The following is a 17,020-nucleotide window of genomic DNA, read 5'->3' on the forward strand; positions in this document are numbered from 1 at the left end:
CAGGGTTTTCATCCAGAATTCCTCCTGCTGCAGGCTGTCAAAGCATTATTTACAGGAATTTAAGGGGCAGGCTTTGCAAGGGAAAGGGAGCATGTGTAGCACTGGCTGAGCAGAGCAGTATTCACCAGCCAGACTTCTGTCCTTGCAAGTGAGTAGTCAGCCAGGAAGCCCTGAGATGTGGGACTGGAGAAAAATGGTAGGCAAGCACTGCTGGTTGGTGGCTCTCAGCTACAGGAATGGTCCTTTGGGCACCACACAGCCAGGATGTAGAAGATCTGTGTTGGGAGTTGTTCAGATCCATGGCAGAGCACAAGATCTGGGGGATTGTGAAAGTGGAATACAGCCATTTCCATTAAATGTCCTCTCTTAAAAAGCAGTAATCCCAGGTCACCAGACTCTGAGAAATGAGAGGTGCTGAAGCAAGTCCAGAGGAGGGCAACAAAGCTGATGAAGGGTCTGGAGCACAAGTCCAATAAGGAGAAGCTGAGGGAGCTGGGGGAGTTTAGCCTGGAGAAGAGGAGGCTCAGGGGTGACCTTATCACTCTCTACAACTGCCTGAAAGGAGGATGCAGCCAGGGGGAATTGGGCTCTTCTCCCAGGCAGCTGGAGGCAGGACAAGAAGATATGGCCTCCAGCTGCACCAGGTTGGTGCAGGTTCAGGCTGGACATCAGGAGGAATTTCTTCACCAAAAGGGTTGTTAAGCATTGGAATGGATTTCCCAGGGAAGTGGTGGAGTCACCACCCTTGGAGGTGCTTAAGAAGCAGCAGGACATGGTACTTCATGCCATGGTCTACCTGGCAAGGTGGTCAAGGCTGGACTTGATGATCTTAGAGGTCTTTTCCAATGTTTATTATTCTGTCATTCTGTATTAGTGTCAGCCAGAGACTGAAACTGCTTCCCTCAGTGGGGCTGTGGCACTTAGGTGTGAGAGATCAAACACTGCCAACCTCTGCTGCACACAATCTGAAAGTTCTCAGTCTCTTGCAGTTTCTACTTCTAGGTCTGTGCCAGAGTAATCCCTCTGTTTTTTTCCAGATTGCTAAGAATTTGCATCCATCAGCTGTAATTTGCAAATCTGGCTGTGTTAAACATCCCATCAATTAAAAATACCTAAAGTTACTAACTAAAATGTTGAAAAGCAGTGCTTTTCTTAGTGAAAATTCCAAACTTGAGTAGTTGCATCCTCATGCTGTGTACAAATAGAACAGTAAAAAGGTATGCACATAAATGTTGTAAGCAGTAATAACTATTAGCTTCTCGTTATCAAGTCCTGGAATTCCAGTTGCTGTATTTTCATTTTTACTGATTACTTTCAACTCCCTGTACAAAACCTATACAATTACTGTTTTTCCTTTTGTTTTCCTTCCTGCTTAATTCTGAGCCTGGCTTTATACTTCTGTCTCCATAAGATGTGGAACAGTTCTAAGTCAAGCATGTAACATTTCACTTAAATGACATGAAGATGGCTTTGTCTGTTCCTCCAGGTGGTTTAATAAATAGAGACCTTAGATATTTATCACAGCTGTAACCACTATTTATCCAGTCTTCAGTATGAAATCTGTTGTAAGCAATAGTTAATTTACCTTAGCCTCCACAGATGTTGATTCCTCGAGATTGCTGTCTTCCAAGCTTATCATTGTATGTCAGAATGTACAGACAGTTCAACCTAAAGGGCTCTTGATACTGACTCATCTTTATTCAAACATTTTTTGCTCATCCTTGAACGTTTCAAGCACATGCAGCTCTCCTCAGTTCATGTAGTTTGTGGTGGTGTTCAGGATACACATACATATTGTATACACATTTCAGCCTGTTCGGAGCTTTCAGTGAGGGCTGAGTATGAAAGCATTAATTTGTTGTAGAATTGAGTGTGTGTGCAACTTATGTAGGAACCTTTGTGGTAGTGCTAAATGAGCTAGCTGAGATATTGACATGAATAAAGAATTTTTCTTAGATTTACTAAACCTTCTTGAATGTTATCTGACAGCCACACTGTTCACATGCCTTTCCTAAACCCATAACTCTGTATTTCATTTATTCTTATGGAGAACATCAACTTTTATTATCATCACTGGTTTAGTTTGGGTTTTTTTCTAACCAAGTACTGACTCGATGCACTTGGAAAGTCTGAGCAGGAAAACCCCCCATTTCAACCTGCTATTCAATCTGTCTTCCTCCTGATTAACCTTTAGGGAATGTCTGTGTCACATCAAAGTTTCCAGTTTCTCCTACACATTGCTCCTAAGGGGTGTGTCCCAGCACTGACAGCACCTCTTCAGGTGGTACAACAGCAAGGTGTGTGCTGGCAGCAGAGATGGAAGTCTCAGCACAGTCCTCCAGTCCTTAGCTCTGCTAATGACTAACTAGGATGTGGCCTTAAGCAAGTCTCCATTTATCTTTGTGCATCTTATTTACCCTTCTAATAGGATTGGGGTGGTAGTGCCAACCTGGCTCTTCCAAAGCACATCAACAGCTACCATGCAAGTAGCTACCACATCTGCTGAATTTCAGTAGCCCTGAATATGCAAATCTAAGGGAAAAAGTAACTCACAGCTTCACTTTTCTAGCGAAACAAAGAAAGCAAAACCTTACTGTGTAATTTGCAGGCAAAACTCAGAAATGCATTTTCAGTCCTATATTCAGTTTTAAAAAGGAATGATGGAGGTCCAAGCTTAGAAGGCTGCCTGCCCCGACATGGCATTTCTTTCTCCTCAGTTCTTTTGCACAGCTTACACATATGTACAACACAAGAGCTGAGATGAAAAGCTTTTTTTTTAGTGAAACCTTTATCATTGTCAAAATGGTATTTTTTGAATGTTTAAAGCAGTCTTCTTTGCAGAGCACACACACGAGAAGTATACAAGTAATTTGAGTTGGAATAAATGTAATCTGAATACAATAATGCTTTATCTCTTTGACATTGATGAATTAAATAATGTAACAGCATACACAATGATGAATTCTTAGGGGACAGTAAAAACTCTTAAGGCATAATGAGAGCCTTTTCATTGGGATTTTCCTAGAGCCCCCAAATTGGCTTCATTTCTTTTTTCAGATTTTCATGCAGTCATGATCTCTGACAAAATTTTTGAATGTCCTACAGACAGGGAGTTAGGTGCTTCTATTCAACAGCATTGAATTTTAAGGGATTTTTTTAAGGTAGTGTTTCCACTTTGGACTCCTGTTGTGTTTAAAAATAAAATGGGAAGATATGCCTCTTCTCTCAAACAAATGGAAAGCCAGATAACTCCAGGTGGCCCATTTGAAATACAGCAAGGTAGCAACAACCTACATTAACAGCCCAGTCAAGCTTGCTGTACCTATTGAAATCAAGGAATCACACTTATATTTAATACAGGTTACTGAAATGAATTTATTGCAATGAAAAAATTCATTGTTTAACATGTATTATCTGTAACCTGGCTTAGAAAAACACCATTGTTCTCTTAGGTGCAAAATTTTTAAAAGATGCTTGTTCATTCATTATAGAAGAAGCAGTCTGCATTTCAGATAAGAAACTAAATCAGTAAATGTAATCATTACCCAACTACAATTTAAATTAACATTATTCATTCTGGCTTCTCTGTACACCCTTGACCTTTACAAGCCTTTATTTATCACACATAACAAAAAACTTAAACAGCTAATTTTGCCGGAGTCAACACTGATGTATTACTGATCATTTCTCATTTTAAATTATTGTGCTACCTTACCCTTAATTAAAAATATGCCTGCTGTACATGGGAGAGTTTTTATTTCTTTCATGTAAAAGGGTTTTTGATGGTCACAGGGGAACAAAATAGTGTTAAAGTCACTTCATGTGGAAGTTGATTATATCAGCAAAACACATTTTAGTCATTTACTGGGATCTAGATCCCCATTCCAACCCCACACTATATTCATTTATGAATGAGGAGACATTTTTTCTCCTGGACTGTCTTTAGTATATTTGTGATGGGACTAGGACAAGATCAAACCTCACTGGATAATGCAAGATACCTTAGGCACTCTGTTTGTTCTCTGTGCTGTGACTTCATTCACCATCCCATGACCCATCTCTGCCACTGGTGTTCTGCTGCTGTGCATCCCCTTCTCCCTCCTCATGAAGGAATTGCTGTCACCGTTAACGTTTCCATAGCTGAAGCTGAAGGGAAAGAGACCAGGCTTACCAGGCTGCACATTTGAGATCTCTTGTCCCTCCAGAGCCAGTTCTGTGGTCTTTCTAGGCATTAGGAACCCTGCACTCACTGTTGTCTCTGTGACAAACTACCTATGAGCCCAAGCAGCTCTGTATCTTAGCACTGTCAGAATTGCATATAGATTTTCAACAAGCAAGTACCCAAGATATTTTTATAGTTCTCTATGTGCTAGCCAATGTAATCTGCAAGTCAGTGTCCAACTCTGAATTAGGAGACTGCCGGGGACAGTAGTTACATTTTGTGTTAAAATCTTGATTTAATTTCTATTAGAGTGAAGGCATTTTTCACATGTTTGTAGAAAGTTTTTTGTAGAAATAGAGACCAGAATTTGAGTACACTAACATTGGATGTGATGGACATGGTCATGCTGTGTTGCCCAGTGACACATGATTTGGCTTGAAATGAAAAGCCTCAGCAGGACACCTGGAGGAAAATCTTCACTGTGATAATGTAGAGGACGACCTCTGAAACAGAGCCTAATGCTAGCTCCCTCATTCAGCATCTTAAAGATTGACTCAAGTCTGAAAAAAACATCAGCCCTGCCACACAGGTCCCCATTACAAGGCTCACAGTAGCCATTTCCCTTCAGAGCCCTTTTCTGAATGTGGAGCATCAGCCCTCTTCAGAAGGAGAGGCTGTGCCAGGCAGACCTCTGGGCTGTTCCAGCCTGGCATTCATTATGTGGCATTTGTCCCTGTGGGCAGTCAGGACTCAAATGGATAAACCCATTCTCTGCTGATGAAAATGTCCAAACCAGTTGCTTACTTGAATTACTGCAAGAAGTAAAAGTGGCTATGTGGATTTTTTTTCTCCCTTTGGTGAAATTCTCTCCTATTTTTTCCAAAGGCCTTCAGTTCTGTGAAGAAATGAGCATTGCTGTCTTCTGCTTTTTTACAGTCATGGCCAAAGTAGAAGACTCTCGCCCAATGCAGAGACCCCCCAGACGGCCGCGGAAGCCCAAGACATTAAATAATCCAGAAGACTCCACCTACTACACTCTAATACATGTGAGTTTAAGAAGCTTTTCTGGGCTAAAACTGTCAGATAATTCCCACCTAAACTATCTTTCTAATTGCCCAATTCCCATTATTCTTTTCTAATGCAGCATAAAACTCGTGCCCTGCTGAACAGAGGCAGGCCACAAACTTCAAATTTCAAACGAGACTTGAAATGGAAGTACAGAGTTACCCAGACTGGGGAGCTGTGTCAGACTAGTATTTACTTTTGTACCTAAACACACTTTCATTATAGACATAAGTAGCATTTGCATTTTCAATACCCAAATCAAGTGCCCTGTCTCCATCGTTTCTTTGTAAGTCACAGGAGAGAACCAGGAGAGGCACACGTTTGTTTGGAGCTATTTTGAGCATCTAAATTAGTACTTGATCTTGCAGAGAGAGCAAATACTAAAATAAGTTGTATTAGTATGCACACTGTAACTTCCTTTACAAATGTGTCAGATTGTGATTATGAAGGCATTGGCAAATACCAACAGCTCAGAGGACTAATGGATTTGAGTGTTTCTATATATAGCCTTTGGTCCAAGTTCAGATACCGAGTGCTGCTTTCCCCTCTTGACTTCACTGCCCTTAAATATAGAAAAAAGGCGAGAAAGTAAGCAGAAAGAGTGAAAATGTAAAAGCAGCTCAGAAAGCACTTCCAACAAAAAAAGCAATTAAACTGATTTGCTCGAGGTGCCTGTATCTTAGTGACCTATTTTAACAGCCAGTGAGAACCCAGCTAATAAACTAACCATAGCAATTGCTTCTCCTTTCAACAGAAGGTGTCACCAGGGCCTGTAGGGATGGTTGTGTCTGGCATACCAAAAAAATACAAATACAGCTATGTTTTATTCTGGGACTTTGAAATAACACAGCTTTGGAACGGTGATATTCTGAAAAGAAGCTGCATTCTTAAAAATAAACTTGCACGTAAGAATAAAATTTGTTTTGTGAAAGCAAGATTGGTGAGATAAAGGACTGAATTGAAAGGCATGACACAATCTGTATTCAGAAATTTTTGAGAAGCACAATTCTGAAGTAAATGCCTATTTAGGAAATTAAGACCATAAATTCAGGAATATAGTATTTTCTGTGAGCTAAGCTGTTACATGGCCAGCTCCGTACCAGAAAACAGCCATGGCACCAGTGCAAACAAAACCTGCAATAGTGCCAGGAGATTTTTAATCAATTTTTTAGCAGCAGTTTTTCAAGGTATTAATCAATATTACCTTTGATGAGTCGTATTTTCAAGAAGGTGTGAAAAAAAGAAACATATCTTTCTGACATGAAGTTCACTGGTCAGGGAAAGGTTCAAGATAAATATCTATACACTGAAGCTTAGAAAGGAGACCTACCAGTTGTTAAATTCTTAGACCCTGGGTAAGTCATTAAGCTCTAACTTTAGATGATAGTCAGCTTTAGAGGGCAGTCAGCTTTCCCAGCTATTACAGATTTTCTACCTTATTAAAAATGTCTGTGACCTTCAGAGGTCATTCACAGATTATTATCAAGCCAGATCATATAAAGGTGAAGAAACACAATATGAGTGCATTAAAAAAAAAAATTCTCTATCTTTTGCAAAATCAGGTGTTTCTCTCACATCGTGCTACAGACATTAATTAGACACCTTACATTCTCACACATCTCCTTGCATATCAGATGACCTGCAGGGGTATACAGGTATAAATGAAGCTTGACAATAGCCCACTGTTCATATAAGACCTGAGAATTTTATTTTGGGGTATATTTCTTTAAATCAGCCTGTCATTTGTAATTATATGCCATGTTCATTTGCCTGCATACTGAAGTCCATCAGGATTTCTGATTCTCAGTGACTTTACAGTCCCTAGTTCTAATACACTTTCACTCATTTGCTAAAAACACAATTAAGACCACACTCTGCACTAAAAAATACTGCCTTTGAAGTATGATGTGTTAGGTGCTGCAACATAGCATTGTTTTGGCTGTAGGGATAGAACTCTATTAGAGATAAGAAATTACTCACATTCCCTATAAATCTTCTCTCCTCTACATTTTTAGAAATCTTTTATCCTAAAGGTTCTTTTGTCACCTATTATATTGTTTTCAAATGGGGCCTTTGTCCATTTTATTCTACTAAACCTGTGTGAAGACTACGTTGGCATTAACAAGAATAAGGTGATGCAATATAGCATTGTTTTGGCTGTAGGGATAGAACTCTATTAGAGATAAGAAATTACTCACATTCCCTATAAATCTTCTCTCCTCTACATTTTAGAAATCTTTTATCCTAAAGGTTCTTTTGTCACCTATTATATTGTTTTCAAATGGGGCCTTTGTCCATTTTATTCTACTAAACCTGTGTGAAGACTACGTTGGCATTAATGAGAATAGGATTATTCCTCTTCCCACTGCATTGCTACTATTCATGGAAATTCTCATGGCATCACAGTAAATTCCCCTCAGTGAAATAGTGTTGTCAACTTCATTAAAACAGTTATAGCTATTTGAAAGTTTTAGATCTCCTTTTTCTGTTCTGATCATCATTACATCGGCTTTTTTTTTTCACAGTATGGCAACAAATTTGGGAGCAACAATGGTAATCTCGTTCGTAGTCTTAAAGGTTCTTAAAATAGGGTTTTCTGGGACATTTGCTCATTTTCTATCATTTCTTTTACTGAAAAATATACAACATTCTCCTACCTAACACCGATTAATTGTATGTTTGCATAAGCTTTCCTTTTAGTATTTTAATTATTTTTTATTTTCTTAGAAATCAATACAAGATGAAAAACGGAAACCAAGAAAAGAAAGGTAATTTTTTTCATTTTTTCACTATTGTCACTCCAGTACTCTAGAATAGTTTTTAGCTGTACTTCAACCAGGAGAATAAAGCATTGAAAAAAGAATGGTAATTTGGTGATTCACAGGGGGACATGTATACAAAGTTAAAATGCAATTTTCATTGACTAAAATCCATTATAGAATTCAGCCATTCAGTTTTCCTAAAACATGGTCCTTTACCATGGTAACACAGGCATTATAATAAGATAAGGTCCACATCAAAGATAGTTCTGACACAGAAAATAATTGAAGGTGCTTAGAATTCTAGTCAAAGCAAATGGGCAACCAGTTCTTTTTTGTTAGCTAAGATAAAAAGACTGTCAAAATTTTCTCCTAAAAATATATGAGTGTCTGGAAATAGATAATAAAAAATTAAGACAATCACTATGAATAACAGCTAAAGAAGAGTAGCCCTTGAAATTTGAACCAGAAGTGTTTTCTTCCCAATGTAACTAGGCTATTTTGATGGATCTCTGCAGAAAATAAGGAAGCAATAGGTGTATTCTGTCCTTCCATATCTTAGATCCTTATGTGTGCTGCAGATGTGGTTTGCAGCTCCTGACATACATCCTAGTTTTATTTTATTTGTGTTTCTATACTGAGGCACTGCTGTGGCAGCACGTGTGCGATGGCAGCCTGCTCAGAGCTGCCAGATGAACGGGCTCTCTGCACTGTCCTCGGCTCAGTACAAACTGTTGCAGAATACAAATTCTGTGGCTAAAATATGTATCTTAGAGGATGTTGCATGATATTACATTTATATAAAATATGCTTACAGCATTGAGCTCTATTCAAGCACAGTTTAAATTGCACTTGATTGTGCCGCAGCTTAAAGGATTGTCCCTATGTCCATGTCCCCCACGTTTGGTCTCTTTCAGCTTTTTTTCTCATGTCATTTGGATCCTAAAAAAATTTCGCACCTATTGAATCCAGTCTAGGGGAAAAAAGTGTTTTCCCTCATTTGCCTCAGTTAGCTTCAGTTAGTTTCACTCATCTTAAATCAAGTTAACCAGTTCCCTGACTGCGTCTTCTCTCATGTGCTGACTCTGTATTAGTGGAACACAGCAAGTGAAATCAATTAATTACTTCTGGATTCTAACAACGTGAGGATTGAATTCGGAACTTCTCTATTCAGTTTCTTTTTAGGATATTATTTCTTTCCTTAGCCATTCTAAAATGGATGTTGGGATTGATTTTTTTTCTGTATGTATAATACCCTGGATAGCATTCGCTTAACAAAATAACAGATATCTACATTATTGACACCCATATCTGAACCAGTTGATTTACACTGTCTTCTTGTACTCAGAGAAAAACATAGGGAAACATTTAGGAAAATTATTCATCTCTTCCTCAAGGAAATATCTAAAATAGACCAGAATAATTATACCATAAAAATGCCTCTCCACTGAGTCTAATGGCAAACCCCAAAAATTTCTGTTGTGTCTCCTTTATAAATATATACAAGTATTTAGCATTTCAAAAATCTCAATATCTGTTGTACAGCAGCCACACTTCAGAGACGGATTTTTTGTGCCTTTATATATTTTTCCTTAGATCCTCAACACATAAACAGAATAATGGTATTTGGCTACCTTGGGTTTGTATGCTGAAAATATACAGCATTGGAAAGTGAAACTGTTAACTTAGTGTTCTTATTTATTGACAGTCTGAGCAAAGTGCTAGATTTAGATATCTACTACCAAGAAATTTCATCTACTGACTCGAGCTCCAAGGACAGCAGTACTACCACAAGAAGGAAGAGATACCCAGTTGAGCGCAGGACTTCCATTTTACGAGCTACTGAGAGGTAATTCAGACAAAATATTAATAGGAAAAAATAAATATTATCCTGTTGACATATTCAAAATATTAATAAAAAGAAACATGCTTTCAAATTACACATAAATCTATTATTTTAGATATGAAATTTTGCTGAACTATCTTACAAAAAATACAGCTAAAATTTCCCATCTCAAAATGGGAATATCTGACATATTCCCCATGCAAGAGGGATAAATTCCAGTATGATTGGTGTTCAGCCTACCTGCCAGTTTTTGGCTTCCCAAGGGCCAGATGGACAGACATTCCGCATCTCTGATCTAAAATAAAATTAAACTGAAGCAGAACCTAAAAACTGTATTTCTGATTAGTTAGGATTTAAACAGGATGGACGTGCACAAGACCTTCTTAATGTTTTCTGCAGGTAGGACTCCAGCTTGACTGCCTCCTTCTCCTGCTGTCCTGTAGCAGCAGAGGTTTCTGTAGCCTGCATGCACCTTGCCAAGGTGGACAGCCAGGAGAAAAACCCCAAAGGGAGGGTTTGTTCAACCTCCTCTCTTCCCACATAGACTTCATAGAGGGTGACCACTGCCAGACTAAGGAACTATTCTCACTCTTGCCAGTGCACTCACACACACTGCACATGCAAACACATATCTGTGTATCTTAATATAACTGTATCTTCTTGCATGTTCCTAAATGTAAGAGAAGCTTGGGGAACTATCTAGGTCAAAGTCTTAAGAGAAATGCTAAGCCTGGGATGAGCGCTGAATTTGAAAACGCATCTGTAGTAATAGAGGAAATGTTTGTGGAACATTCACAATTTAGAATGTTTTGTGCACATTATGTATTTCATTTCTGGCGTTTTTTTCATGTAGGATCTAAATTAGTTTCAGGAAAGTGAAGACATGTAATTAAAAGTAGTAATATCAGGGAATTACCTTATAGTTTACAACCATGAGAAAATGTTGCATTTCTAAGGTGGTTAATTGCACCAAATCTGTCACCCTGAGGTCTGGCTTAGGTGAGCCAAAGTTCTGCTACTGAGTTTACTAAAAGAAATTTCTTACCCTTTAATGTTTGTTGTTCTAATTGCAGCCTAAGAAGCCATAGTGAAACAAAATATGTGTAACTTCTAAATTTACAGTTACCTCAGAGGGCAGATGAATGCAATTAATAAACACTTCTGCACTTCAGTATCTCTTGAATAGGGTCACCAGGATATAAAGACTATACAGCCATTTCAATCTACTTAAAGAAGTGAAGCATTGAGTACTTTTTATTTAGCAGTTTACCTATGACATTGGCATAGGACCAGTAGTGAGGGCATCTTAAGTATAGAACACTACAAATGTTTGTAATTATTTCAGAGTAATTTACTTTTTAAATAACTGTCTTTTATTTTTAATCTTGCTCCATGGTAACAGCTGATGCCACATCACTATTCCAGCCTGTCAGAGGTGGCATCCAAAATGCATCCTGCCATCTGAAAATAAAATGAAATTACATGGACACTTACAGTGAACTCCACAGGCAGGTTAAATACAGAGCAAACAAATTTATGCCAGCTGAAAATCTGGTGCAGTAACCATCAGGCAAATGCTACTGCAAAGCATCCCCATGCTCTCAATGTTTTTATGTCCTTTCATTATGTCCCCTTCATGGGAGAACATGTTGTTCTTCTGTGTTCATCTGCTTCTAGCATATAATGTGTTTGTTCCAAGGTGCCTGTTTTGTGCAGCACAGGAAGAGGCCTAGCAAAGTCAGCTGATTTCTTTTCTTTCTCCTTTTATTTTTCCCCCACAAGGGTGGAGGTTAAGCAGTCGATTAGGAGTGTTTGCCAAGGTAAATGTTTTGACTTTAATTTCTAAAACACTTCTGTGCTTAATCCCTAGGTCGAGGGTTGCAGAAAGACCCCTGGAAGAGAGCAAAGCTGAAGATAATCCCTATGACTACAGACGACTGCTGCGGAAGACCTCACAGCGCCGGCGCCTTATCCAGCAGTTCTAGCTGCTGCTGCTGTTCCTGCTGCCATTTGGCTTTTATTAGCATAATTTTTTTATCATTTTATACCATGTGTTTCCTTTTTTTTTTTAATCTTCAATGTTTCAAGTTTATGTGTGTGTTCATGTGAATATGAATTACTGTGGTTTACAGCCCAACACCATCGCAAAGGGACACTGTCAGTCACATATCCTGTTCTTCCCTAATAAAAAAAATCAGCTTTCTTTCATGTACCATTGCTACATCTTAAAATTATTATAATAGCTTAAGTCTAGTTTACTTTTAGCAGTGCATATTTATTTTTTCCATTTCATCAGTCTCATCCAATCAAAATAATAATTTACTTTATAGTTCCCTAGCTAAGCTTTCTAATTTCCATATTCAGCTTCAGAAAACCTTAGTTATTGTTTCTAATAAATTGTTTTACAAGAAAAAAAAATATTACAAGAACACCATGGGGGAATTTCGGCTTATTTTAGTTTACATTGCTTAAATTTTAGGATGACCTGTTTGTGTCAAGTGTCCCTCTAATGAAAACATATACAATTAATCGGATAGCATACTATGGCAATTTATTTCATTATTGACTTTACTGTAAAGCTAGTAGCCAGTTTTAAAGGTCAATATTGTATGTATAATCTTTATGTTGGAGATGTCCATTTAGGGAACTATATCCAGCCCTCTCCTCTGCCTCTGAGCTTTGTGACTAAGTGATGAACTTCTAAATCATGTTTGCTTTGTTCTCATTTGCATTAGATTTTTAGGAATCTTAATCTCTGGGGTACCAAGAAAGGAATAGAAATACACGCTCTGGTTGATTGCTGCTGAAATGTAATGATCATTCTTAATCAGTTCCACTAGAAATTAAATGAAAATAAAAGCAATAGCCCCAGTGTTCAAATTTCCCCCTGATTCCGTATTCAAAAGACCTTATTTCACAGAAACCACACAGATAATTGCAGCACTTCCTTTCAGGATTCATAATTGCATGTTCCCAGCTGCAAAGCAAGAGAAGGCAAATTTCATGATGCCAGCATAAAGGCCTGATCCTACTCGGTTCCTCAGCCCTCCTAAATGTGACAATTGGTGGCAGCAGTCAGCCACAGGGGCTGGGTTTTGGCCTTTTCCCCAGAGACAGATAACCATTGCTTCCTGATCTGTAACTAGTTACAAGGCTGTGCACCGGATTAAAACGTACAGCAATGTAAAATTTGCTATAAATTGTTAAAATTTTGAAATCTGGTCTAAAGTTGCTTTGTCATGTATTAATGAAACGGTAAATAAAAATGTACAAAGCAGTGATATGGCTGATTGTGTCTGAATTACATCCAGAACCGACAAAACACTGTGGACTGGGGCATGAGTGAGCAAGGCAGGGAAGGGCTCGCAGCAGCCTCTGGCCGTGGAAAGCTGGAGTTATTGTCTACGTGCAAGCCAGTGTGATGCAGCAACTGGAACAGACCGTAATTTCACACGAAGAGATGCCTGGACTGGTTTTCTTCTGCTTTCCCACCACAGCAGTGTTTTAAAGCATGGAGCCATTTCTGTGAGGTCTCATGTTGGGCACTTCTCATAACCGTGTGTGTGCCTACAAAACACAGAGAGATGCCGCGGGCTGAACACAGGGCCTGGCTGCGTGACCAGCTATCCCGGCAGAGCCACATTCTCACCTGGTGTGGTCCCGCCTTCCTCCCTCCAAGGCCAGGGCTCGAAATCCCTCCTGTGCCTGCAGAGGAGAGGCAGCTGCGTTAGGGAAACGCTCCCGCGAAGACCCGGCGGGGTGGAAAAAAGCGAGGTTTGGTTGTCTTTAGAGACGTCGTGAAGGGAACAGGAATAGTTGTTCTCGTGCTCTTCCCGCCTGGCCGCCGGGCCCTCTGCCTCTCCATCGGGGCTGGAGCCAGGATGGCAGTTCCACCAGGGTCCCCAAGCCGGAATGTCGCAGGAAGCCCCCGGGAGCGCCCCGGGGACGCGCGGGGGCAGCCGCGGGGTCGCGCAGGGCTCCTCCAGCACGTCCGTAGGAGCCAGGACGCCCCTGCCTGCCCGGGAGCAGGAGGGACAGCGGGATCCCAGCCCCCTGCGGGCCCCGCCACGGCGCCTTTTCCGCGGCGGCCCGGCCCGACGGGGCCCCCGCCGGTGGCTGTGGCCGGGCCGATGGGACGGGGGTTCGGGGGCTGTCCCTTCCCGACCCCGGGACCGCCCGGGGCACCGACTGGCCCGGCCTCGGTGCCGCCGCCCAGGAGCGTCCCGGTCGCAAGTGCAGAGGTGCCCCGGTGCAAAAGTAGGAGGTGTAGTGGGGGGATTTCACTTCGCTTTGCATCTTAAAGGACTGAGGACACTTCCCCGTAGTCCCAACCTTCCCCTCGAGGTACCAGGCTGGACCACGGCGGCCACCTACGCCAAGACCTGGAAAACTACCATTCCGCTCAGCGCTGGGCGGCACCGGGCGGCTCAGCCCTCTCCGCCCGCCCCGCCGGGATGCGGCCGCACGGACGGTCGGTAGGGTGAACACGGCACAGGCACCCTGGCTCGCCTTCGCCCCCCACGGCAGCTGCAGCCCCAGCTCAAGCAGCTCCTATAGCCCCGAGAGCAACCGTCCTCCCACCGCCGCCCTCGCTCCTCCGATGCAGCAGGCTGCGGACACGCCTTAGCACAGCCGTCGCCGCTGGCCGCCTCAGCGGGCACCTCTTGCCGTGGAGCCGCCCGCCCCGTCCCGGGCGGCAGCGCTGCGGGGCGCGGCCGCAGCCGCTCGGCGGAGCGCGCCCCGGGGGCGCCCACGGGAGACGCTCCCACCCACCCACGCGTGCCCGGGGCGCTCCCGCCCCTCCGCCTGCCGCCGCCTGGCGCAGCCGCGCACTTACACACCGCGCACTCACACTCCGCGCACTCGCTCGGGCCGCCTGGGCTGCAGATCGCCGCTCCTCGCCCGCCCCGCCGGTTCGCCTCCGCCATGGCAAGCCCTGGCTCCGGCTTCTGGCCCTTCGGAGCCGAGGAGGGCTCCGCAGCCGCCGAGACCCCCGGCACAGGTAGGAGGACGCCGAGCGGGACCGGCCCGACGGAGCCGCCGTGACAGCGCTGCCCGGGCGCCGGAGCTCCCCGCTCCACCGGCGGGACGAAGCGGTGCGGGCGGCGGGGACCGACGGCGACTGGAGCCCGGGCCAGCGCCGCGGGGCTCTGCGGGGCACGCGGTTCCTGGGGAGCGGGGCCGGGGGTCGGGCGAGACGCCCTCAGCCCACTCCCGCCCCGCGGACCCTCCGCTCGATTTTCTCTTCCAGCCAGAGCTTGGTGTCAGGTTGCCCAGAAGTTCACGGGAGGGATCGGAAACAAACTCTGCGGTAAGGGCGGGGAGGCCCCGGTAGCCCGCGGCGGGGGCGCGGCTGCGCGCCCTCGGAGCGCCGCGGGACCTGCCCCGGGCCGGGGGGGCGGGGGACGAGGGTCGGTGCCCCGGTAATGAGGCCGTGTGTCCGTGTCGCTGTCAAGCCCTGCTCTACGGAGATGCCGAGAAGCCTATGGAAACCGGCGCCAGGGCAGCAGCCCCGGGGGTAGCGGAGCCGAGGCCGACCTGCACCTGCGACAAAAAACCATGCGGCTGTCAAAAAGCGGACGTGAATTACGCCTTTCTGCACTCAACAGGTAACGGCGCTCCCGGGGCAGGCTGCTGCTCTAAAACTAACAAGAAAAAACCAGCGGTTCGGTCGGGAAATCGCCCCCGCCCGCGTTGCGCGGAGGCGGGGGAGGTCCGGCGGTGCGCGGCGGAGCTCTGCGCCCTCAGCCCTGGCCCCCGCCGGGCATTTCTCAAATCTGCGAAAAATCACGCAAACAACAAAAAATCCCGAAAAGAAAACCCCAAAGCAGTAAAATCACGCGTATTGAAGCCAGCAGCTTTTTCTTTCTAAGGAGCACTGAAAGCATCGACCTCTCATTGAAGACCCTGCGATGTAATTAAGGTTGGAGGGGAGGAGGGAGATAGAGCGCTCTCCTACTCATTTGCTTTAATTCGAGATATTTTTGCACTTCATCTTTTCTGACCTTGGGGGTATCGTCTCCTCCAGTGAATAGATCCCAGCTCCCCGCCGGCATGTGCTAGCCAAGGATTCTCCCGTTTGCTCGGCAGCCCGGGACCCCAAATTAGGGGCTTCCACTGGCTTTGACTGAGCCATCGCACTTAAACAAAAGCTCTGTGTACACCAAGACCCCGTGCAGCACTGTCTCAGAAAAAAGCATTAAATTATCAACAAGTCACTTGCATAGGAGAGTCGCCAAGAAGGTATTTTATTGCAAGGCAAATTACAGTTTTAAGGGTACTGCTTGTAGCATTTGTTGCTCAATCTTTATTTCCTGTGAGATTCGTTTTCTCTTTTGTCTTGTTTCTCTGCTCTCACTGTCTTAAAAATTAGTCTGAAATATACTGTGGACAGAAATGGTGAATTTAGATAGGATGTTAAATCTTGTTATCCTCAAAATACAACCTTACTAGTTCAGTTATCAAATTAAAACAAACCCCATTTTTATTGACTACACTGTAAAGATTTTGTAAACATAAATGGGAGAAGGCTTTGTTCAGAATCTATGCATGTGGTCATAAAACGAAGTTAACTTTTAAATTTCTCCATTCCCAGATCTTCTGCCGACATGCAATGGAGAAATAACTACTATGTCTTTCCTACAAGACGTTGTGGACATTTTACTTCAGTATGTGGTGAAAAGTTTTGATAGATCAACAAAAGTTATTGATTTCCATTACCCAAATGAGCTGCTCCAGGAATATAACTGGGAACTGGCAGACCAGCCACAGACCTTGGAAGAAATTTTATTGAACTGCAGAACAACTCTGAAGTATGCAATTAAAACAGGTAATAGCAATGCTCATTTTCTACTCTGTATGGTCTCATCCATTGATTAAAGGTGTCATTTCAATTTAGCTTGAAACGATAAAGATTGAAGCAGCGACTGTATTTTGTCAGCTCCAAGCAATTTCTAGCAGAGGCAGAAATCGTTTTCCAAAATGATAAAGCACTCCAGCAGCTCCATCTCTGTAGCTGTCAGTGCAGCCTCGCACACCCTTTCCGATTTAAAATTAATGCGTCTGTGCGTCGGAGTTGCCGAGTGTGCCACTGAGCAGACTTTGCACCACCTTCACCACTTTCTGCCGTTCCTTTTCATCATTTCACGTGCGGTGCCCCGCGACTGCCTCTTGCTCCCTGCAGAGCGG

The 17,020-nt window shown here is 43.2% G+C and overlaps 2 protein-coding genes and 1 long non-coding RNA gene across 4 annotated transcripts in view; 2 read left to right on the forward strand and 1 right to left on the reverse strand.

Annotated features, from left to right (window-relative positions):
- The window catches only part of MYO3A (myosin IIIA), a 114,127-nt gene extending 102,302 nt beyond the window's left edge, over positions 1–11,825 (forward strand). Inside the window, exons 32-35 of the mRNA XM_039709230.1 lie at positions 5,099–5,208; positions 7,955–7,995; positions 9,695–9,835; positions 11,703–11,825. Coding sequence (XP_039565164.1) covers positions 5,099–5,208; positions 7,955–7,995; positions 9,695–9,835; positions 11,703–11,817 — 407 coding nt within the window. The 3' untranslated portion in view covers positions 11,818–11,825. The remainder of the gene's footprint in view (positions 1–5,098; positions 5,209–7,954; positions 7,996–9,694; positions 9,836–11,702) is intronic.
- An 81-nt stretch (positions 11,826–11,906) lies between these two features.
- LOC120502136 lies at positions 11,907–14,809 on the reverse strand. 2 transcript variants are annotated; one of them, XR_005627462.1, is made up of 3 exons: positions 14,685–14,809; positions 13,482–13,537; positions 11,907–13,399 (listed from the first exon to the last, which is right to left on the reverse strand). It is a non-coding gene; the product is annotated as an uncharacterized LOC120502136 (long non-coding RNA). The 2 variants fall into 2 exon arrangements; XR_005627464.1 differs by having other exon boundaries at positions 13,258–13,399; positions 14,670–14,793.
- The window catches only part of GAD2 (glutamate decarboxylase 2), a 39,271-nt gene continuing 36,882 nt past the window's right edge, over positions 14,632–17,020 (forward strand). Inside the window, exons 1-4 of the mRNA XM_039709242.1 lie at positions 14,632–14,834; positions 15,084–15,143; positions 15,289–15,441; positions 16,428–16,661. Of these exons, the coding sequence (XP_039565176.1) occupies positions 14,759–14,834; positions 15,084–15,143; positions 15,289–15,441; positions 16,428–16,661 (523 nt within the window). The 5' untranslated portion in view covers positions 14,632–14,758. The remainder of the gene's footprint in view (positions 14,835–15,083; positions 15,144–15,288; positions 15,442–16,427; positions 16,662–17,020) is intronic.

The sequence above is a fragment of the Passer montanus genome, unplaced genomic scaffold (assembly GCF_014805655.1).
Source record: "Passer montanus isolate IOZ18808 unplaced genomic scaffold, ASM1480565v1 scaffold10, whole genome shotgun sequence".
NCBI lineage: Eukaryota > Metazoa > Chordata > Aves > Passeriformes > Passeridae > Passer > Passer montanus.